Source organism: Dothidotthia symphoricarpi (genome assembly GCF_010015815.1).
Source record: "Dothidotthia symphoricarpi CBS 119687 unplaced genomic scaffold P153scaffold_8, whole genome shotgun sequence".
NCBI lineage: Eukaryota > Fungi > Ascomycota > Dothideomycetes > Pleosporales > Dothidotthiaceae > Dothidotthia > Dothidotthia symphoricarpi.
Window position 1 is genome coordinate 1,292,453 of NW_022985015.1, and position 22,556 is coordinate 1,315,008.

The 22,556-nt window shown below is 52.5% G+C and overlaps 7 protein-coding genes across 7 annotated transcripts; 2 read left to right on the forward strand and 5 right to left on the reverse strand.

Annotated features, from left to right (window-relative positions):
- Positions 1 to 3,058: 3,058 nt before the first annotated feature.
- P153DRAFT_430791 (uncharacterized protein) lies at positions 3,059 to 4,550 on the reverse strand (the record flags this gene model as incomplete). The annotated part of the gene is made up of 1 exon (XM_033672857.1): positions 3,059 to 4,550. One exon carries the CDS (start codon positions 4,548 to 4,550, stop codon positions 3,099 to 3,101), a length of 1,452 nt encoding a protein of 483 aa, XP_033525011.1. The 3' UTR covers positions 3,059 to 3,098.
- A 1,113-nt stretch (positions 4,551 to 5,663) lies between these two features.
- Positions 5,664 to 8,969, reverse strand: P153DRAFT_289112 (uncharacterized protein; the record flags this gene model as incomplete). The annotated part of the gene is made up of 5 exons (XM_033663633.1): positions 5,664 to 6,518; positions 6,575 to 6,627; positions 6,676 to 7,315; positions 7,371 to 8,607; positions 8,710 to 8,969. The coding sequence occupies 5 exons, from the start codon at positions 8,967 to 8,969 to the stop codon at positions 5,664 to 5,666; spliced, it is 3,045 nt and encodes a 1,014-aa protein (XP_033525012.1).
- A 262-nt stretch (positions 8,970 to 9,231) lies between these two features.
- On the reverse strand, positions 9,232 to 9,924 carry P153DRAFT_222059 (uncharacterized protein). The gene has a single exon (XM_033662635.1). The coding sequence runs from the start codon at positions 9,822 to 9,824 to the stop codon at positions 9,411 to 9,413; it is 414 nt and encodes a 137-aa protein (XP_033525013.1). The 5' UTR covers positions 9,825 to 9,924; the 3' UTR covers positions 9,232 to 9,410.
- A 1,672-nt stretch (positions 9,925 to 11,596) lies between these two features.
- P153DRAFT_375335 (MFS general substrate transporter) lies at positions 11,597 to 13,537 on the reverse strand (the record flags this gene model as incomplete). The annotated part of the gene is made up of 6 exons (XM_033669580.1): positions 11,597 to 12,299; positions 12,347 to 12,841; positions 12,894 to 12,933; positions 12,986 to 13,044; positions 13,098 to 13,407; positions 13,462 to 13,537. 6 exons carry the CDS (start codon positions 13,535 to 13,537, stop codon positions 11,597 to 11,599), a joined length of 1,683 nt encoding a protein of 560 aa, XP_033525014.1.
- A 2,207-nt stretch (positions 13,538 to 15,744) lies between these two features.
- On the reverse strand, positions 15,745 to 16,116 carry P153DRAFT_366187 (uncharacterized protein). The gene has a single exon (XM_033667993.1). It carries the CDS (start codon positions 16,084 to 16,086, stop codon positions 15,922 to 15,924), a length of 165 nt encoding a protein of 54 aa, XP_033525015.1. The 5' UTR covers positions 16,087 to 16,116; the 3' UTR covers positions 15,745 to 15,921.
- A 129-nt stretch (positions 16,117 to 16,245) lies between these two features.
- Positions 16,246 to 17,360, forward strand: P153DRAFT_289138 (uncharacterized protein; the record flags this gene model as incomplete). The annotated part of the gene is made up of 4 exons (XM_033663636.1): positions 16,246 to 16,295; positions 16,342 to 16,436; positions 16,520 to 17,220; positions 17,274 to 17,360. The coding sequence occupies 4 exons, from the start codon at positions 16,246 to 16,248 to the stop codon at positions 17,358 to 17,360; spliced, it is 933 nt and encodes a 310-aa protein (XP_033525016.1).
- Positions 17,361 to 17,895: 535 nt separating this feature from the next.
- P153DRAFT_396022 (uncharacterized protein) lies at positions 17,896 to 20,730 on the forward strand (the record flags this gene model as incomplete). Its single annotated transcript, XM_033671447.1, has 3 exons — positions 17,896 to 18,728; positions 18,844 to 19,128; positions 19,182 to 20,730. The coding sequence occupies 3 exons, from the start codon at positions 17,896 to 17,898 to the stop codon at positions 20,485 to 20,487; spliced, it is 2,424 nt and encodes an 807-aa protein (XP_033525017.1). The 3' UTR covers positions 20,488 to 20,730.
- Between the last annotated feature and the right edge of the window lie 1,826 nt (positions 20,731 to 22,556).

The following is a 22,556-nucleotide window of genomic DNA, read 5'->3' on the forward strand; positions in this document are numbered from 1 at the left end:
AACAACAACAACAACCGCGGAGGCTACGGAGGCCAGCAAAACTACCCTCCCCCGCCTTTCCCCGGGGGCAACGGTTGGGCACCTCCTCAGAACGGCAACTTCGTCCCTCCGCCTCCTCCCGGCTGGGTTCCTCCCCCAATGAACGGCGGCTGGCAGGGTCAGGGTGGATATGCCGCCCCGCCTGCACAGCGCCCGGCTTGGATGAACAACCCGCAGCAACATCAACAGCAGCAGCAGTATCAGAGCGGACCACCACCGCGCCAGGCTCCAAACAACAACTCGCTTCGTGACGAGAGGTTCTATCGCCCCGCAGACGAAATCCTCGGACGCAACGGTGGTGATGGAGGAAGAGGCGGGTATCAGGGTAATGACAGGGGTGGACGCGGTGGCAGGGGAGGCCGTGGTGGCGGTGGAGGAGGGGGAAATAGGCAGTATAGTTCGAGTGACTACCAGTGAGGGAAGGGTGAGACACGTGGTAATGAAAAGGGAACATGGGATACTGGAAAAGAGATTGAATGTAGGATAGGATTGACGCGCTCTGATGGGTTTTTGGGGCGTACTAAAATGGACGTATCTTGGAACTCTGTGTTTCCAGCCTTGGTATTGAATTGATAATGCTTCTGTGTGGTATGGAACTGTGCTTGTTTGGCTAACATACGGCCATTTCACTGTAGCCATAGGCTTTTTGGGAGCTGGGAACGAGAAAGGCAGAGGTAAGGTGAGGGATAGTCCGCTCATGTTTATGCAGGTCTTTGACATGGGGATTATTTGCACATCATCCAGTCAACACTATAATTCCGTCCACACTATTGGCAGAAGAAAGAAGTTTTCGCTCATCGAGTGTAGCAAACCATGTCTGAACATGATCTTGCCCATCAGTCTTTTTAGAACACCGTTTTTGCTACTGTGTATGTATTGGAATATGCTGGGTTGATGTTAAATAAGGAAGATGTATATTCATGGAGTAACCTGGCAGTATCAATATATGCGGATGAAACTCAGACCTCAAATCGTTCGGGAATTCAGTCATGTGATGGGCGGTCGGTGTGGGTATATATAAACCGCTCTCCCACTATTCGAGTTTCTCCCTCGTCACCCTACCTCATAAGTTCAAAATGAACAACAACAAGGGCATAGATTGAATGCCTGTTCCTAAACTACACATTTATTTGCAGTATCTCTTTTGTTCGATACTTTATCCCGAAAACCTCTAATGCATGTCACCATGTTTTCATGTCTGCTTGCTTGTCCCATCCATATAAAACGGATCCAATTTTCGCCATGATCTTTTCCTCACTCACTATACTATTTCTGCCAAATCCGAAGGTGGTTCTGATGATGGCTGCGGTGTCTCCTCACTCACCGTCTTTTACAATGCCTCATCTTCTAAACCCCAAAGGTATGTTTCTATGGCTTTGGTACCTTCTGCTCAATGATACATACATCTACTTCAAAAGCTTTGTGTTACGCGAACATGTTTGTGACCTCTTCTTCCCCCTGAGATAAAACGTCTGCGTCCTGCGGACTATGGACTGTCCAAACTCGACCACACGAGTCTCGATGTGTTTTCAAAACCATACCAACGGCTATCATGAGACGTGGTGTTGAATGAAAAGGTGACCGAACACATGTTTGTCTACATATGCATAGTACTATATGGCTTTGGAGCTGAGGGCTTGTGTTACACGATACCATGATCATGGATAGAGATCTTCAAGAGAATGCAGAAATGCTATGTTCTTTGTAACGATGTAGACATAGAGTCGTCATCGTCTTTTTGTGCTGTCGTTTCGCCATCACATCTTGTTTCGGGGCTGTATAGCGGAGGAGAAGGAAGTTCTCATAACTCAGAACGGCAGCCTTTTTAGATGTTGGATTGTTGACTGGTGCACCGAAATCTCATGGTTATTTGGTGGTGTAGTTTTGTGTGCTGATAGAGTGTCGTCGTAGAGAGGAAAGAAAGTAACTCACATCATATCTCTTTAATTGTGTTTCTGGACATTGAGATATTGATTGGTATCCCGGTTACTCATCACTTTCTCATGTTTCTTTTTTTGTGTAACCATAGAGTTTACAACAGGGAGCAGAGAAGCGAGAAACTCACATTGCTTGTCCCCTGTTGCATTTTTGGATGTTGAGATATCGATTAATATTCTCGACACTCATAAGTCTGTCGTAGTTATTGTTTTTTTATGTAAAGATAAAACAAAATAGCAGGAAGCAGAGAACAAGATGCCAGATGCGTTTACATCAGTCGGTTTGTATCCATTCGTCGTCATTTGGGAAGTTTTCGATTCAGGGGGTTTTGACGTTGACGTTTTCATAGTGTGCGTAGTATTCCATTTCGAATTTTAGAGTCATGTGAGAAAGTGGAAGGAAACGAGCTTTTTTATTAGTGTCCGCCGGGCCAAACTTCCCATGATGTCGTTGAGAGTCATTTTTGAACCGTCATGAGCCATCATGCGTTATACTTTGGATTATGAATGGCAAACATCATATCGAGAAAGAAACAGGAGCTCAAAAATCTTGGTCCCTATTGGCTCATTCGTGTTTTTGGTACTTCATGAAACCGTAGTGGGGATGTTTTTGGTATATATGTTTGGTTTCTCGTTCTGCTTGGAAACTTATGAGTAAAAGAATGACCTTTGTAGTAGAATCTCCCGATCTGTTCCAAGAAAAAGACATAGGATTTATGGATTCAAATGCCTAGTAAAGCACTAAGTTGTTCTTTTTTGAACAGCTGAGGCATAGAAGTGAGTATGCTTGGTACACAGTTTCAAGGGGAGGAGCAGAGATTGACAGTAGCATCTCGGTACATGAGGGTCGGAGACTTCGGTTGGGTTCTTTGGCGCTCAAAGTAGTGGTGGTGAACAGAAAACAAAACATGACGGAATTAGTATCTTGACTGACAGTAGAGGCAAAGCACTGCATTAAGACAAGACCAATCTTCGTCCTGCATGAGATGCCGATAGGTTAGAGTATATTCCAGTATGCAAGCCGACAGCATTGAAGCACTAATTCTACCAAACAGATCATTATATAGTACAATCAAAACACACCCAAAATACCTCATTCCACACTCCGCCCCTTCTGACCATCTACATGACGTGAATCTTTCGAATCCAGGACGCCAATGCAAAACTGAGGCAAACACCCTCATATCGAGCGCGCACATATAACTGCCTCTTACAGACAATCTTATAAACCTGCTCATCCCCATTCAAAAACGCTTCGAGACGGTCGCGAGCAAGACGCATACAATCCACAGCCAACTGGCAACGGGCGTGGTCAAGCTCTTCCCAACCACGGTAATCTAAGCCATATACTAATCCTTGCACGTAGTTTAGTGTTTGAAGGGGTGCCTCAAAACCCATCTCACGGTCCGTCCAGTTCGCAAAGTTGAAATACTCCGAGGAGTAATCTGGCGCGGGAAGTGCGGACGGGAGCTTTGCCAGGTATGCGCTCACGATTGGGAGTAGGTACTTGGCATATTTAGAGCATGGTAATGTACCGTTTAGGAAGAGCGGTTTGATGTGGCTTATATCCTCGTTCAGTTCTTTCTCGTTCATCTGCTGCGGGGTTGGTGGTGACAGTGCGGTGCTACAAATCGGGCAACCCACTGCCGCTTCGCTAGTATTGTCGGTGAAGCAGCGGAAACACATGATGTGTTTGCAGCGTAGTTGGACCGGAGTAGGTCTAGTATGGTCCCAGGGATTCAATGCCGACGTATTGACTCGGTCGTATGTAGAGGAACACATTGGACACATCTCGTCGGGCAATTCATACCCCTGCATAGGTACACACCAGTCCTGCTTATTCGCACAATGCTCTTGAAAGCTGAGGTTCTGGATAAAACTACTCGCTTCGTTCTCCAAGATGAAGAACTCCTGGTCGAACAGATTACATTCTGTTTTCAAAGGTTCGTCCTGGAATTCCCTGCTGCGCCAATACGTAAGGTCATGTACAGCTCTTTTATCGATTTCTGCCCCCCATCGGGCCATGGCATCTTTTCCAATCTCGAACCCGGTCAGGAATTCCAGTGTGTGCCTTTCGCTGAGAGAATTCCATTCACAGGCAACCTTCTGTCCGGCATGCCAGGTTCGCAGGTACTCGTTCGAGACCATGGCATCCATGAAATACACGTAAAGATCCTTCAACGTATCATGTATTGGTTTGCCGTTGTCGTGCGTGTTCGAAACGGAGTGGTACAAAATACCTTTCAAAAGCTCATCTCTTGATAGCATTATGGTGTCGTCGGCAACCCGTTCGTCTTCGCCAGGGCCACATTCTTGGAATGGTCCGTTGGTTGTGTACCCTGTGAAAACCCATCGAAGCAGCATATGATCATGCGGGAATCGTTCTGCGGACAGTTTCAACCCGAAATGAAGGAATCTGAACAATAGCAGCCTTGCGCGTCGGAGATGATAGTTTGGGATGCTTGGATCATCGACCTGGTCGTTGTGGTAGAAGTGTAGTGTTCGTACCGAAAGGTGCAATTGGAAAAACCGGGTTAATCGACGCAGCACATGATCTTTCTTGGCTTGATCCATCGTATAGTATAGAATGTAAGGTGTGAACGATCAGCCGTAATTGAGGTATACAAGAAATTTTAGGCTCTCTGTCAAAAGAAGCTTAGTTACGGGGGTTTGTGTTTTTACTAAGATCAACAAGAGCAGGAACTTATACGATTCGACTTACATGGTTCAATATTCAGCCTCTTTACATTGTGCTCACACTTTGCATCGCACCTGCGACTGAGCACAATGTTCATATAACAATCATGGCATACCAACAAAAGCAACTCGGCATGCTAACCACAATGATGAACTGGGCATTAGAAAAGGTTGGAAGCTCTGTATACTCTTTGAGAGAAAGTGAAGAAACAACGAATGTATCTACGAGCTGTCGTATATGTACATGCAAGTACACAAACAAAGGAGTTTCACATGTTCAAGACAATATGTTACGAATTGACTGGTTTCAGTGGCAAGCCAACCTGTGCCAGAGTGCCAGAGTGCCAGAGTTGATCTAATCTATAGTATCGTGGTGGTTTTTGCAACTCGTCCTTGTCCTTGCAGGACTGCGAGATCAAATAATGCATATTAACTCTTAAGAAGTGTCTGGTCATATACACTTCTTAAGAGTTCACGTCTGCCTTGCACAACCAAAACCCATTAACAATTTTCCTGACCCGACCACACCTGGTAAACGCCTAGCCGGTCTTGAATATTGCGTTGATTCCTGCAATTTTAATTCGAGAACAAAACACACACATGCCATTCCACCAGGAAACCTTTTGCTTTACTGAGTGTAAAGGCGGAGTATCCAGATATATCCACAGCCCATCGTTAATCAACACATACACATACACATTCATGAGAAACTTTTCTATCATACAAGTCCGCGTCCGCGTCTGCATTCAAACCCAAGCCCCAAGTCCAGACCTGACTAAGCGCACCCCATCGGAGGTCGCCGACCCCCGCTTTCACCCAACCCCACGCCATCGCACCGGTGAGACACACCATGCATCACGCACAACCCACACAAACAGCGCAAGCCACCCGCCCCCACAAACCCATCCCCCACACGCACATCAGCGGGCATCATTTCCAATAGAGCAGAGCAAAACACGGCAAGTCAAGTCAAGCCAGCGAATCAATGCACTACATACCCGTACCCCCAGGGCCGAAGAAAAACCCATCGAACAAATCAAACCCATTCCCATCGCTCCAATCATGCGTCCCGTCGCCAAACCCCATGCCGAACCCAATCCCCACGTCCTGCATTGCGTTGCCGCTGGCACTCGCACCACTAGCGTTTCCGTCTGCGGCGACGCTGCCGCCGTGCACGGGGAAGCTGTCGAGGAAGTCGAGGTCGTTGAAGCCGAGATCTGGGTAGGAGGGGTTGATATTCTGTGTGAAAGCGTTGTAGGGGAGTTGGTTTGGGAGGTGGTAGGGGGAGGGGAGGGTGTTTGGTTGTGCTGGGGGCGGGGAGAAGGATTGCCGGGGTTGGGGGTGATTTTGCTGTGGAGAGTGGATTGTTTGGGCAGTCGGGAAGGCGAAGCCGTGGGTTCGGAGTTGGGGGCTGATTTTTAGGTCGGCTGTGAAGATGTTCTCTTTTACTGCTGGGGTTGGTGGGGGGCGCATGGCGTTGACCTGGTTGCTGACACGGCTGAAGGATCGTTTGTCTGTTTCGTCGTCGGAGAATAGGTCTTTGAGGTTCATGTCGAAGCGTGGTATAGGGCGTCGCGAGTGCTGTTGTTGGAAGTAGTTGGGGTTCCTGGCCGTGTCCGTATATGTTGTGGTAGGTGAAGTGGATGGCTGACGGTGGTGCTGCATTTGTGGGAGTGCACGGAGGGCTTGTGGGCCGAAGCCGGTTGTGGACATGCACATCTGGATGGTCGCTTTGCTCATCCGGTCGAAGGCGTCTCGACAGGCTTCTGCTGGTGGGCACTTGTCCATAAGGTCGCCTAGGACGGATGTTGCAGCTAAGACGGTGAAGTCGACGTCGTCGAGAGACTGCAGACAGTCAGTACACTGCTATGAGATGATACTCAGGAGGGAGCCAAACGTACCAGTAGGCTGCGTACATGTATACTGTGCCACACAGCGTACAAAAAGGAAATACCTGGGAGGAGTCAGCTTCGTCAGTGATAATAACTGCTAGAGGACTGACCAGCCATGAACAAATGATGGGTAGCCAGAAACGTGTAGTTGACAAGGTGCACGCGATGCAGCTGTCGATACAACTTCAGGACCTTCTGGCCCGCTTCAGCCACCTTGAGGAAGACCAAGTCTTCGTCTTCCCGTTCCTCCATGCTGGCAATAGATGGACTGCCAACATCAGACCCCGTAGCACCAAGCTCACTCTGTAGGCCAGAGGGGACCACCAGACTTTGCCGGTACAGCATAATCAGGGCTTGCCAGTAGTTAAGTTCCAAGAAAAGCGGCGAGAACTGCACGCCCGCATCCATTTGTGATGGGGCAGCGTCCTTCCATTCCAGCAAGCGTCTGTCAATGTCGGCTCGCCAGGCGCGGAACGAGTCGAAGTTTGCCAAGAAAGGCGAAGGCAGTTTTGTGTGCATAAACTCATTGGCTTGATTTGCACCACTAACTCGTGCCTGCTGTGCCTGGCGGTGCTGCAGAACCTGTAGAATTTCAGACTGCAGCAGTCTGAGGCGGAAATAGTGATGGGCAACAATCTTGTACGTCGGCTGTGCTTGGTGTGGAGGCGGATCGAGAAATCCCTCCTTGGTGATGTAGCGATCATCGAGGAGCGAGGGGAACTCAGTCGTCACGATTTGATCTGTGATACCCTGTGATTTGTTAGCTTCCTGGCGCAGGTTGAGAAGGGCGCAGAAAAACACTCACAAATGGTCTGCCTACACATGTGCTGACCAGCCGATCCAACGAATACACACACCACCACAGCCGCCGTCGCAGATCGCGTACCCACTGTCTGCGACCCCTCTCCTTTGCGTCTATTTTGGGAGAGTTTGCACGACCTGCAGCCGCGGTGGGGCCATTCTGGCAGTCCTCGGCTTTGAATTCGGGCTTCCCAGCAGCGTGGTCCTCCGAGCCTGCCCCGTCAATTCCCACACCGTCTTCGTAGTGCAACCCCAAGTCGACTCCGAGACGGACGGCCACACCAACAATGTACCACAAGCCAGGGGCGACGGGTCGCAGCAGGGCAAAGCCGGCAAGAAGCAATACAGCCTGCAGCTCCTCCAGCCCCCCACCGAAACCGTCGGGACGGTCCGCAGCGGGCGAAGAGCCGAGAAAGTTTTCGAGGTGGACGATTGCAGAGGCGTGGTACTCCTCGGGCTGGTGCTGCTGGCCTGCAAGTCGCCGTCGCTTGCTGCTGGGGGGCGAGGAGCGGGACTTGTTCGGCGACACGGGATTGTCTGAGGGCGGCGAGTCGGCGGCGTCGGAGCTGCCCAGTATAATACCGGCGCCTATGGCAAAGACGATGTTCAGCATGTACGACTCGCGCGAGGTGCGGTGGCGCTCCCCGTTGGCGTAGACGCGCTCAAACAGCTCCATGAACTCGCCGCGGTGCAGGATGGGGATCTGCGGATTCGCGTGCTCAAAGTACAGCTCGACTAGGCGGGCGCCGAGGTCGCGGTCGGGGAAGGGGGCCTGGCGGAACGTGGGCTTGGTGTGCAGGCCGAAGAAGGAGTCGCGCATCGAGGTCCCGCCGTCGACAGCCGCCATAGTCGCCTTGCCGCCGCGGTTACTGCCGCGCTCAGAGGACGAGCCCGACACGGAGCTCTTGACGGCGGCGAAGACAACGCGGGCGAACGAGATGCCAGACGTAGAGCCTAGATAGCGCGGGTCGCTGGCGCCCTGGACCGACACCATGCCGATGTTGGACACGAGCTTGGTGAGCTTCTCGCGGTCGTACTTTTCGTTCTCCTCCTTGGTGGACGCATTGGACGGGACGGCTGTGCTGCCATTGCGGTTTTGGGGCGCCGAGACGGGCCTGACTGCGGAGCTGTCGTCGGCGTGGAAGGCCGGGTTGAAGTCTTGGGCGGGCTGGAAGGGGACGGCGTGCTCGTTCAGCAGCGACTCGAGGTAGGCGACGCGTGTTTCGAGGTACCACACATAGCTGGGGCGGGTTAGTCTACACCGAGCACTGCTACTACGACCTCTACTGCTGCAACAAGAGCTATAGCTGCAGCACCAACATCAACACCAACAGACGACATACCTGCGGGGAATCTCGCGCTTCGTAATGGGATCGTAGCCCGTGCACTTGACGCCCGCCTTGTCGCACGACGCGCACGAGGGCAGGCGCTGGTCGCAGCGGTTCTTGCGCAGGCGGCAGCGGTTGCAGGCGCTGACATTGCGGAACGACGACGCGTTGCTCGCAGCAGCAGCGACCGTGGGCGAGGGCGGTTTGGCCGAGGCGATCGAGTCCGAGGGCGAAGGGAGCTCGGCGTCATGAGACTCCTCCAGAGGGCGCTTCATCATCAGGGCGCATGGCAGTTCCGCGCGCGCGCTGGCAATGTCGTGCACAAGCTTGACCGACCTCTCACTCGTCGGCAAGCTCATGTGCCCCCGCACCGCGCAGTGTCAGACGGCTTGCTGGGCAGAGACTGGGTCGTCGACGGCGACGGCAAGGCCAGGATTAATGGGCAGTGGCAGGGCGGGCTGGGTGTCGTCGTCTGGTGCCCTCCATCTCTCATGGCTGACTGGGAAGGCATTCGACGGGAGCATGGACTAACACATCCCTTATCGGTCGTGGGCAAGATAGCTACCTTTGCCGCGGCTTATGATTCATGTGGAGGTGGACCCTATCACTCGCGCCTCTGACCCCTCTATCAAACACCACCGCCATCAGACATTGCTATTATCAATACTACTGTCGACTTGGACAACCACTTGACTTGATCAGTGCGCAAGTCGTAGTCACCCCAGTGCACTCCGTGATGTGCGTGCAGCAAGTCGACATGACATGCTTGGACGTGGACAGAACCATCGCGGAAGAAGAAGCGCCGCGAGCGGAGTTCCTCCAATGAGGAGAGGAAGTGCTGCCTCGACAAAAAGGATACCTGTAGCCGTCAACAACAGCGACAGAACCGTCCAGGATGCCACTCCATGTGATTGCGGCGAGTGAGCGACAGGTAGGAAGAAGTCCAGGTCTGCAAGCAAGTGGGTGAGGTGAGACGACGAGACAATGAAGAGGATCGTGGCTGCTCCATGTAACAAGCGACAACCTGGCCCCATTGGACCAGCACAACGACAAACAGTGGATGCAAACCTCAACAATAACCGTCGAGGGCCTGTTTCAACAAGCACATGCGAACATGCAAACCATTGCATTGCGAGGTAGTCTACCCAACAAGATCACGTTGTCAGCATGGCCCCCCTAGCATACCGTGTAACCAAAGCAGAGCCCATCACATCTGCAAGGCCATCACATCGGCGTAATCAAACCCCATCCAAGCCCCCCCCCCCTTCGCGCTGCTGCCAACCCACACGCGTTCCCCCCCAACGAACCATCAAACGAGTCCAAGCGACACATCAACAGAAGATCGTCCACCCACCTCCCCAATAGCAATCGAGAATGGAAAGTGGGGGACCAGGGCAAGCAAAGCACACCAACCAACCAACCAGCCAACCAACCCAGACCGACCTAAACCCAGACCCAGGCACAGGCACAGGGCACAAACAGACATGACATGAGCACACCACATCATCGTCGCGCCCAAGATCAAGATCGCCCTCCCCCCGGCAACTTCCACCCATCAACCACCAGCTATGATCACTCGCCTCCCCACCGCAGCAAAGCGCAACGCACAAACCTCCCTTCACCACAACACAAGTCGAAACTCACCTCCCCGGCCCCAAAACCAAGCATCCCCCCCGGCCCTCAGACGACCAACAAATAGCCCTCCATACCCACCGCCCCTGACTCGCACCACCCACGACTAAGCACCCTAGCCACCTTCCCCTAGTACGCGCACGCACGCGCGCACGCACATACGCACGCACCTGGCCCCAGCGTGGAAGGCGGATGGAAGGCAGCATGGAAGCAGCAATAGAACAACCGTTTCGCGTCGGTCGTTTTGTCGTTTCAAATTTCGCACCGGGAGGAAAATAGCCCGACCGGGGGTGGCAGGGGCGAGAGAGACTAGGGTACACGAGTCACCCTTTCAGCACGGGGACTTAACTGCTGATTTACGCAGACTAGGGGAGGTGGGCTGGCGGTCTGTCTGTCCTGTCGGAGGCGGAGGGCTGGATCTTGCTCCGATGATTTGTGATTTGCTTGGTTTGATGATGGATGGGATGGATGGAGTCATTGATTGATTACGTCGGCTGGTTGGTCGGTCATGCTGTTTTGCCTTGCCTTGCCTCTTGCTTGCCCTGTCTGGGATGCCGAGTTGGACCGGTAAGGGTAGAGTGTTTCCTGGTCCAAAAAGGCCGCGCGGTGAAAAAGTGAAGCAAAGTTTCGCCTTGAGCAAGTCCCTCTGTTTAACCCCAGCGCGTAACAAACTAAACTTGCTCACAACGAATCAGCGCAAGATGCCATCATATGTGCGTTGTGAAAAGAACCTGTATTTCTCCAATGCCCATCATATCTGCTTTTGCAAGCAAGCCCAGCTTAGCTAGCAAAAGCGACCCTATTCTAAACCCCCCTACTACCTAGTCCATGTGTCCAAAAACTAATACAAAAAAGCCAATCGATGAGTCGGAAATAAATGAAAATACAAAGAGAGCTATCTATCTACTGGGGGTATTCTGTTCTTGTGCAATGCAACAAACAAACGCCTTTTGCTCATATAGCATCACCATCGCTGGTGTGAGGTTATGAGCCTTTCCTTTCCTTTCCCTTCCATCTATAAATATTCATCCGACAAAAAACCCGCAAAAGGACCACCCATTAAAATAATAAAGTACAATGCCGCTGTAAAGATGAAAAAGTCGTGTGAAGATTTTGCGCCGAGTGATATGCAGTGTGAGGTTGGAGAATCCCGAGATAAAGAAACTCCGAAATGTTCTTTTTTGCTGAACCCTGGTATGTCTAATAATGCCGTGTTTTGCGCCGTTTCTTTTTTGTGTGTGTGTGGTCGTTGATGTGTGTGTAAGCGTGTCTATTTGGAGAGGACCGTTTCCACGGGCTCATCGGCCGTGAGTGTGATGATGGACGCCGTGTCGGACATGGAGTCGGCCAGCGACTCCTCGTCCTCGGGTATTCTGGCGTAGATCGATCGCTTGTTGCCCTCTTGCAGGAAGAAACCTGGTGCCCAGCCGAGAAACGCGACACCTGCGATTGTCCACCAAGCGAGGCCAGACATGCCAATGTGCTCACCCCAGCTGTCCATGGCACCGGATATTGTTGGGCCGAAACCGCGCGAGATGCTGGCTGCCGATGCAGCGGCCCCGTTTAACGTTCCAAGAACTCGTTTCGATGGCGAAGAATTGGCCAAGATGATGGCGAGAGATGGGTAGGAAAGCGATTGGAACGTGACTTTGGCCACAAGCAGCACCATAAGGCCGGGAGTTCGAAGGTTTGTCGGAAGGAGCGCCAGGTAGGGGGCGAGGATGTAAAGAAGCGGGTACAAAGATAGGGTGATCCAGAATGTGCGCAGACTCCCAAGCTTCTTGCTGAGGTAGGGGAAGAGGAAGACCTGGGCAATCATTTGGAGAGCACCTTGCATGGCCAGAAACCCTCCTGTCTTCTGCGTCGTCCAGCCGAATCCTCCGGAGAAGTAGAATGGGAGTTGCTGCGCCTCGTGCTTTGGCACTTGTTTCGACATCATGATAGGCAGGAGTTGTTCCAGGGAAATTGTGTGGCTGCAGATCAATTAGCATTTGTTAATAGTTTGGCAGAACTGACGTACAAGGCAAGGATGCCGTAGCACACAATGTTCAAACACACTTGCTTCGAGAAGGCCTGTCGAAGAGTCGGCGCTTGTGGCGCTTCCTTGTCGAGGAAAAATGAAGGCGGTTCCGAAATTGAAGTACGGGTGCTGCACAGGGTTGGCGAGCTGTTGTTGCTTTGGAAGCCTTGTGGTTTGCTGTCGTGATCTGCGAGCATGCTCCTCATCTCGTCAAGCAGCGCATCCTTGTCGGAAAATGTCGCGGGTACATCTCGCTTCCAGACTTTTCGCAGGAGCCACTGCCCTGCCGCGCATCCAGAATCCCGGTCGAATTTCCGATCTTCGTGCGTCTCTTCCAAAAAGAGGATACCAACAGCCAGCCCAAACACCACCACTGCAGCGCAAACCAGATTCGGAAGAAGGTACGGGTATGTTTCGAAAATGGTGCCAACGAAAGGTGTCCATGCCTTCGCGGGACGTGCAAGGACACCGCCAAGTGTTGCGCCGATGATAGTGCTGCAAATAGCGGTCAGTCGTGTTCCAAATAAACTCCCGAGAACAAACTTACCCAAGGCACCATACGAAAGGCATAATGGAATAAGCACGCGCTATTGAAGTCAGCCCTGCCCGAAACCGTAGTAGCATGCGCGGAAAACTTACGTTGGTGCTTTTCATCCGTCACCAGCTCCGCAACCGTTGTTTGGAGAACGCCGATGTTCCTGCATATTCGGTTAGCGGAAAGTTCAAGCGCTAGCTGGCACGATGACCTCACCCGTTCAGTAAACCTCCGAGAGCCCGAGCAACCAATGCCATGGGCAGACTTCGCGCAAATCCGAAAAGAAGCATGCTCAACCCAGTGCCGAACAGGCCCCCAAGTAGAACCTTTTTTCGCCCAATCCTGTCGCTCAATCGGCCCCAGAAGATTCCGCTGATGCACTCCATGAAGGCAAATGACGATGTAACCATGCCTGTGTACATGGCTATTTCGGCCTTGCCTTTTCCAACCGAGAAGTCTTCGACCATGAAGTATGCGTAAGGGAAGATGGACATGAATGCTATTGGCTCACATATCCGGCAAAGTGCTGCTATGGTTAGCAATGGCCTTCCCTATCTTCAGACATGACAGAAGAACGTACCCAGGATAGCCATCTGTCGAGTTGGGAAGGGTGCATTGCCACTACCAAGGGTAGAGAGCCTGCCGTACGGAGCCATGGATGTGGTGTTGGAGCAGTGGAGTAGAATTCGGGAGGCTGAGAAACACCAAGGCTAGTGGGAGAGGACAGTATTTAAGTGAGTTGATCGAGGCAAATAAGACATGTGCAAGTTGCGTCAGATCGGTTGCAAGGGCGAGAGTCAGGTTGTATAAGGGAGAGAGAGCAAGATTTAAGTGGCGTCCTGGATGGACAAGGATGTGACGGCGGGGAGGAAACGGAGAAAGGAGCGGTGATTGTTCAGGGTAAGGATACGTCGTATGGACGGATGAGCACAGCACGGAAGGACCAGCGAATATAAGATGAGAGCGGATCCGTGGTGCCGTAACTTTGACAACAACGGCGTCATGCCTGCCGGCAGCTCGGAGTGTGTTGGCAGCCAAATTGCTGCTAGCCTCAGATCATTTGTGACTCCAGGTCGCCGGTTGAGAAGAGCAATTGTGTGCCCCTGAGTAACAGGCATGGCCGGAGTAGCTCTGGTCCCAACGTAGGACTGGGACCGACTGCGCGGATCCATGGCATTGGTCCGGCTAAGCGCAAACAAGTAAGGCGTTTGCAAGAGCGTTGGGCTCGCGAAAGTAGATCAGCAGCGCACGCCCCCGGAAAAGCATGCGGGCTGAAATAAACCCAAGCTCGCGGATGCGGCTACAGAAGACTAGTCTTAACTCGACAACCAAGTCTAGGGCTCCCTGCTGTGACCACGAGTTTTGCGGACGCCGTGCTGTAACTGGCCATAATAGGTAAGAAGCGGAAGATGCTTCCCGTTCCCCGACAGCCAATGCAGCAAATAGGACTTCTTCCGACTGATTTCCAGGGGGCACCCGAATAACGCCGACGTAAGTAGCGATGGAATAAATTTTGGGCTTGCGAGTCAGCAAGGGGGAACGGGCGACAGTAACTTTCTAGAAAGACTGCATGGACCAATGGGCAGAGGCCTGTCGCTGTCCATGTCGTCGTGTCGCCGGCATCGTGGCATCGAGCCGCAATTGCTCTGCCAAGCCAAACTGTTGGCGGTGTAATCTGTAGCCGGCAACAAAAGCGACCGCATAAAAAAGCAACTTTTGCCCAAATGTGTCACGCGCGCACAGCGAGGCGCATGGTTTTTTGCGTAGCCTTGCTGCAAAACATGCCGATACAGATCATCGTCAGGGCGACGCGCCCCGTTTGGTACAACAAAAAAACGACGACTCGGCGTCACCAAGATCAGTTCCCTAGCGCTCCGCATCCGGCGAATTTACTTGCTGACCCATGTGCCATCCCCGCGTAACAGTGCGATTATCAAATTGAATTGCAGGCTACGTGACTGTTGCTCAAACATTCATCCATCGCTCGACGCAAGGTTCCGTCATCGGGAATCATCATCTCATAAACTTTGAGTCGTCAATGGCCTCATTTACATCAGCTGACAGAGTTTTGTGCCAACGTAGGTCTGTGTTGCTGCCCAGTCCAACGCTTCCCAGCGTTCTGGTGGCTTCGGGTGTTCTTCCGTGGCGTATCGCAAGCTGAGTTGTCGCAGCACGGTGGCTATGGTTTGCAAGCGTGCCCTGCTCACGGCCAAAACGGTAAGGTATAACGGTTGTCTCGACGCAAGTTTGAGTGGGCCGTGCCCCATACAAGATGATGGCGGTGTGGACATAAGGCTGCTGCAGAAATCGACTAGGAGGTGGCTTGTAACTTCCACGCGAGACTTTGCGACGGGCAGGGTACAAGGCAGTAGCTTGAGACGACCAGTCCTTCTTGGTGGCTTCTGGTAGCGCCAGGCTTCCGGCCCTGGTGGTCTGATTGCTTCAAACGAATCTCGAGGTGGGGTTACCGCTGGCTGTTACTTTCGCCTACGCAGGAATGAGTCGGTGCTTTGCATCCGTAGCCGTGAGATACGTCGAGATGCCGGTGAGCTGCGTGCGTCCACGCGCACTTGGAATTGTGGGATTGTGGGATTCCAAGGGATCTTGGGCATGCATTGAGAAAGCCCTACCGTCAAGATTGTGGATCGATGGTAGAAGCAAAGCGAGGATAACAATAGGACCCGACAGCGTGGATCGATTTCTCCGATCATCTCAATTGCTGCAGCCCTCCCCAGTCAAACGCCAGCGGTGTGCATGTGAGGTGGCCCCTCGGCAGTGGTGTTTGGATGCCATCGTATCCTTTTGTACCCGGTTTCGCGTCGACTGGAGCCAGCACACTCCAGATCTGTGTGGTCGCACAAACTCTCGTCACATCCGACTTGCATTTGGGTTTCGGGCACTCGAACAACAAGTTGAAGGAAGAGTCGGAAGCACTGCAGCTTGCGCACTACCGCTGTTGGCGGCCGCTCTCTACGGGAAGCTTTGCCGCGACATAGGCCAATCTGAACGACCAAAGGCAAACAGATGAGGGTCGAAAAAATCATCGCCGTGTCACCGTGAAAGACTTGCCGTCCTGGTGAGTGATTGTGGATCGCGAGCAGCGCCCACGTGGGAATGCTCGCCAGTGCGGCGCTGACACGTCGACGGACATGAGCGCGAGGAAGGTGAGCGCGCACCACGAGACCATCAAGCTGCTGCTGGCCATGTCTTTTGCGGTTGCGGTGAGACGTCGTGGTGTTGCAGGCTCAAGATGTACCGTCTGGTGGATCGGACATGCATTGCTAGCGTGAAACCAGCATCCGCTTCGACTCGACTGCCGGCCTACAGCCGTCGTCGCCAAACCGCCTTCACTGTGCCCCACGATATGTCGCCGTCCATTGCGTCTTTCCGCCGGCAGCATTTGCTGGTCGAGTTGTAGGTCGAGGTCATTGGCTACGCGTACTGATCTGACCGCCCACAGCTCTAGTCTGCGCTATGCACAGCTCGACGGCGTCTTCGTGAGCATCACACCAGGCGACCCGTCGCTGTGGGTAGGCGTCATCTTCGTGCGGAAAGGTATTGACATACTGAGCCCTAAGCCAGAGCTGGCCGTGCTGCGTTGATGCCCAGTTCCGTGCATTGTTAATCCCGTTTGGCAGGTCCATATGCACCTGCAGTCTTGCGTTTCCAAGTATCCTTCCCACCCAACTATCCTACTCTGCCACCTCTCGTGACCTTTTCCACCGATGTGTTCCACCCGTTGCTCACGCCACTGACGACGTACACTTACACGACTGGGTCTTCGGATACCGATACCGTCAGTGCAACGGATGATGAAAGGCTGCCGCCGGGAGGATTCAGTCTTCGACACGGCTTCCCACAGTGGTTTGGACGGGCCGGAAAATCTGCAACAGAACCTCGCAAAGCGAGTGGCTCGACTGTAGGCAGTCCGGCCCGGAGTGTTACGTCCGTACGTGCAGACTTTGATAGCGTTACCATGAACTCATCCGACGTTGCTCCGCCTACCATAGAAGTTCCAATGGTCATCATGCTGGATTACATCCGCTCAACCTTTAGCGAAGAGTCGGTTTTGGACTCTGTGCCACTCCAAGCTGCAGCAAATCCAGGCGCGTATCATGCCTGGCGAGCACACCGGGCCCCTTTCTTGCAGACGCAGCAGTCTCCCTCCGAGACTCTTCAGGGCACCTCAGAGAGCACACCTGAGAGTCCATCACTGGGACGAAATCGTCGCCCAGCAGAATGGAACTGGGAGGGTGTGTGGGAAGAGCGTGTGAAGAAAGCAGTAAACGCCACCCTCTCTGAGCCTATACTCTTCGGCGCTGGCGCCGGGGAAGACATAGTAAGGCTTCCGAAGAAGTTGTAAGTATACAGTCATTCTGATCTCGACCCCAGATTCGCTTTCGCAACGGCGACGTTGAGACCGCAGAGGATATGAAGAAGCAGCTAGAAGCGGTTGTATCGAGGATTGCAAAGACGTAAACGATGTTCTCTGAGACGTGCAACATCCCATGGGACGAGGTAGTATGCTTGTATCTTGACAAATGCATCCAGGAGGAGCCACAAGTGGAATGCAGCACCTGCCTTCGCATTTGAAAACATATTACCTGGTGTCAGACCATTCCAGATGTCTCAAGTTCATACTGCAAAGGCCTTTCCCCGCGTATTTGATGGTTTGCTCTAGAAAGGAAGGCAATGACGTACTCGAGATACCAGACGGCAGGCGTCCACGATGTGCTCTTTCCAAACGATCAAGTAGGTGACTTCTATTCAATTCTTTCTTGACTTTTCACACTCTTGAATCAGCTATTCCACGTCCCGAATAGCAGCCTCCAGGTTTTGATATCTGTCATCGGCAGACGTATTGTATTGGCTACTCTTTCTATTCATTCTGTTACATCTTGCAGCTGCATTATCGATAGGCAGAGCTTTGCCTGCCGTCAGGGTTGAGCTGGTGGTGAAAGCGCACGCAACGGTGAAGGAAGAGTTTCATCTGTCACGCTACGACATGTCCATAATGGCTACAATAACAACAACAAATGTGCTATCGCACCATGCCGCGCTTTGTCCTCCCCCACTTTTCATCCAGAAAAAGTCACGCAGAGCAACCTTTGGCCGTCGCATGCTTCGTAAATCTATACACCTTCAGCAGACCGATCAGTGCGTGTTTGGTCCATTAGACGATATCATCGACGAGATCAAGAGCAACATCTGGCGCTCGCCGCTAGATTACAGTCTCGAAACACGCGAGTTTTATTGGACAAACCCACTCAAGGCACAGTCAACGTGGGCCGTGACACCACTGCCTGTTAGCCAGATCCCCAGCGGACAGCCTCTGACGATACGTAAGAACAGGCACAGTCGCTCTTCGGCATCAGACTCGAGCATGGAGGATGCAATGCCCTACTCACGCAACAACAGTCAGGACCAGTGCAAGAACGGCGGTCCAGCAGTCATATCCTCCCCAGTAGAAACTACCCCCTGGCCGCTGTATGAAGCTTCGACGTCACACGAACCCCCGCTACCTAGCTCGTCTGTTGATATTGCCCGCAGCGAACGCAATTCTGCGCAACAGGCTCTCGAGAGCGTGATTCAGAATGATGGAAGCCGTCCGGAAGCAGCAAAACGTCGGTCGTCACGCCTGCGCCTCTTCACGAATAGCTTCCCGCGCTTGCGTCGTACGGGAACAGGAGAGACCAGTGGTGATAGTGGCGATGTTTCTGAGGGCCACTTGCCGATCATCTCTTCGCCGTCAATTGTGGTCTGCGAGGATGTCGCCGATGACGATGACATTGAAGCGGCAACGGACGATGCGATAATCGAAGCGTTTACTAGGAAGTATGCGCGCAAGTGAGTTGCCGCGTTCCAGGATTCCGTCACCAAATCGTTGTGTCATACCCTGCTTGACAATGTCATCTCAGAGGCCACGCCAGATTAACCAGAGCACTTTGCTGACTCCCTGCAGCGGCAACAAGCTCGCTTCCGTTATGGGACACTTGGCCAGACAACTCCCTACTGCCATGGACTCTCATCACGACCAGCTGGATGACCAGCCGGATGTCCATGCCCTAGCAAAGTCAATACCAATACCCAGTACTCTACGAGCAGCGGTGAGGATATTTCCCCAAGTTAAGCTGTTGACTTGCGACTACGAAGAATTTGCTGTTGCTGTGGAGGTTGAAGGAGTCCTACACAACCAAACACCGCTTCCGGACACAACTATCGATGTGATATTCGTAGTGGACAATGGGTGGGTGTCCTGAGGACGCACTATCTTGCGACGCTGACTAGTGACTGCTGCAGATACTATGTAACAAAAGAATGCCTCAAAAAGGCTCTGGATGCAGTCAACGGGGCCTTCTACTATATGAATCACGGTGATCGTGTCGCCCTCTATACAACGCACTGCACGCATCATATGATTTCTGGCAACCGGCCCGACTTACACTACCCACTCCGACCTCATGGTAAAGATACCGGAGAAATCTTTCGCGACTTGACAGCAAGTATTGGACAACATGGTACGCAAACATGCCATCCGCCTCGTCCAAACCCAACCATGACCGAAGTCGTTCTCAGCGTGGTGAAGTCGTTCAAGGGCCAAAACCTGAAGAATGGACGAACTCACATCATCTTGCTTTCTCCTGCAGCATACACTCTGCACAACGTGTCGGAAGTATTTCCGGATATTTACATCCACAAGCTTAATCCCGCAATTCTGCCTTATCGACGTGATCCTGAGCTTCAAGACACTGTCTGCGTCGAACGCTGCTGTGAAAACGTCTTCATCAGTAACTGGGCTTCTTACCAGTCGGTTCATGGCCGCATCAAGCGGATCCTCAAGCATGCTCGTTCTCAGAAGCCTGTTGGAAACATCACCGATGTGTGTATCGATCTACGTACAAGGAACGGCTGCGAGGTCATTGAGCTCGTCGGAAGTAAAGACATCCCGTACCTGCGCCTTGGACAGGTTCACTCACTCTTTGCCCGCGTTCGCGTTACTAAGCACGAAACTTCATATGTCGATCTTGATTCCAGCGATCCCGTTTTCAACTCGAGTCTGGACGTGGAGGAATTGAGGCAGGAATTGCTCAATGCCACCATCAAAGGTGCTACGAAAGTCCACCTCTTCGACGTACAAGTGTACCACCGAAACTCGCTGCATACAACGGACTGCTGGAACTACACTGAGACTCCCTTCTTCATCATCCGCGACCTGGGCGACCTTGCGCCCCCAATTGACACCGCTCTAGAAGTCTACAAGCGCCAATACTTTTCCCACTTCATCTCGATGACGGCGGACGTGGCGAAAGCCGAAGCAGATAACATTCTCGCCCTCCTCGACGACGACAACGAACAAGCAAAAGAGGTCGTCGAACGCATGGCTGCTGAGATTAGATATCATCAACACGTCTTGGAATACGAGAAGAATCATCGGCAAAAACTTCCACTATGTCCCGGCCCAGTCGCAATTGAGGCTTCACCCCATGAATGGCTCGTAGACCTGTGGGATCGGAAGAAAACTAAGCGCAAGGGCGTGGCGGGCGTCAAGGGGGAAGATGCCGGCCATCTGATCGGCGACAGCAATGGGCGGGAGCAACTCGGCTAAGCACCGTCCGTCCGGTGTGCTTTTGGAACAAGAGTAATGGTGCATGTTGCGGGTGGTAATAATTTCGCTTTCTTTGTCAGACGATGGGATTGCCATGTTCTGGAACAAGCTTTGCCATTGTGTTTGCTTTGGTAGATCTTGGCGCCGATTGACGTCGTCGATGAGTCTAGGAAAGAAAACCAAAAAATCTTACTCGCCGAGTTCGCACGTGGTTCTAGGTTAGGTGCACGGTCACGGTATGTGCCATAACGAAACATGTAACTATTTCCAACCAGCGACCTAGATGCAGAAAAACCGCCAAGCCACAAAGCATGGCCGCCTCTTTTCCCCAAACTAAAAAAAAACCCCAACGTGTTTTTTGTTTTCTCCCCCCCCCATGCAAAACCACAGAGCCCCCAATAGAAACGGCCCTTCGCCCCCCGGGAGTCTAGCTCCGCCACCCACATCCCAATCACATCCCACATCCCAACCACATCCCAGCAAGCAAGCATCACGAAGCGTATCGCCCGTTCGGCGAAGGCGTTAAACTTTCCCCCCTCACCTAGCTAGCCAGCCAGCCAGCTAGCGCAGTGGCGTTCCGCGCTCCCCCGAACATGCCCCTTTTTACACACCCCATACACATACGCATACGACATACGCATACGCATACTAAAAAGCACGCCGCTGCGCGGGGAACCAAAGTTCGCCTGCCGCGGGGGGCCTGGTTTTTGCCTTTTTGAGATGGCTTGCGCTGGGGGGGGGGGGGTTTGTTTGCTTGGTGGGCTAGTGGGTTTGGGCGTAGTGTGGTTAGGATGGTGGAGGGGGGAAATTCTCCGTGTCACTTCCGCGTTGATATGTGTGTGTACCTGAGTTGGGGTGGGTGCATGGATGGGTAGATGGGCCGACAGACGTTTGGTGACAGGCGCTGACTAGGTAGATGGGTACTGGGGATAGGCTGCGCGACTCGATGTGCGCGTAATAGTGACGGTGGTTTGCTAGGGAGGAAAGAGTGTTTTCACGCAGAGGTAAGGTAAAGTGGTGTTGTGTGAAGTATATTTCTTTATCTCTTCCGCTTTGGGAATGTTGTATGTATGGATTGAGCGAGCATTGGGATTTGCAGCTGGGATGTTTTGCGCTGTTCATGCAGTGCAACGCGTTGCAGTGCGTTGCAGTGAAGCGTAGCCGTAGGTATACCAACCCTACCGAACCGTCCCGAACCGAATTGGACTGAACCGAACCGAAGCAAAACGGACAAAGCCGATGCAGAGATTCAAACATTGGGGAATAACGGAAAATAGGGTTTCTTTCCCCGTCGTGATGTAAGAGAGACAGAAGAAAGGAAATTGCGCTGTTTGCTGCTGCATGGGTATAATCGCAGATCTGTGAGGTAGTGTAGTGTAGAGTTTGCCGGGGGGCCTTCAACAAAGGAGAAAGACAAAGACAAAGAAGAAGAATATGTACATGTGACATGCCAAAAAGCAAAGACAAAAATCATGGAAACGGACACATGTCCCCGCATACTATCTATCGTTCGTGCAGAGAAAACTAAAACGGGTGACTTGGTATACCTCATTTCATTTTCATTTCATTTCATTTTTACTCCATTTCCTCCCCGCTCAGAAACTCCGCCCGATGAGCCCTGGGTCAGCAAACTCCGTCTCCGCTCTCCGCGCGTTGTGGATAGCGGAATCAGTCGAGTACACGCTCGATGTGAGCGTGGGACTATCACCCCGCATGCCCCGCGCGTTTGGCAGGTCGAATGAGAGGGGCTCTTCGTAGTGGGACGAGGGTAGGAGGGGTCCAGCGTTGGAAATCGCAAGGCCCTGCTGCTGCGGGGAGTTTCTTTCCATCGGCGGGGGAGCGAGATTCAGTGGTGAGCGTTTTGGCGCGGAAAGAGATGGGTCGTTGCGTGGGATGGGGGAGAGGTATGTGGTTGATGTGTTTGTGTCGTACGCGAGCGAGAAGCGCTTTATCTCTCCGAAACCCTTGTGGGCAGGTGTTAATGGCGGCATGGCGAGGGGGGAGGGTTTGCCTTTCTTGTTGCTTGGTGCGAGGTAAGTGGCTGAGGTGTTGTTGTCGTATGCGAGGGA

Coding starts and splice junctions, on each gene's coding strand:
- P153DRAFT_222059 (XM_033662635.1), bottom strand. CDS start 9,824: ATGCAATGGTTTGCATGTTCGCATGTGCTTGTTGAAACAGGCCCTCGA.
- P153DRAFT_366187 (XM_033667993.1), bottom strand. CDS start 16,086: ATGGCCAGCAGCAGCTTGATGGTCTCGTGGTGCGCGCTCACCTTCCTC.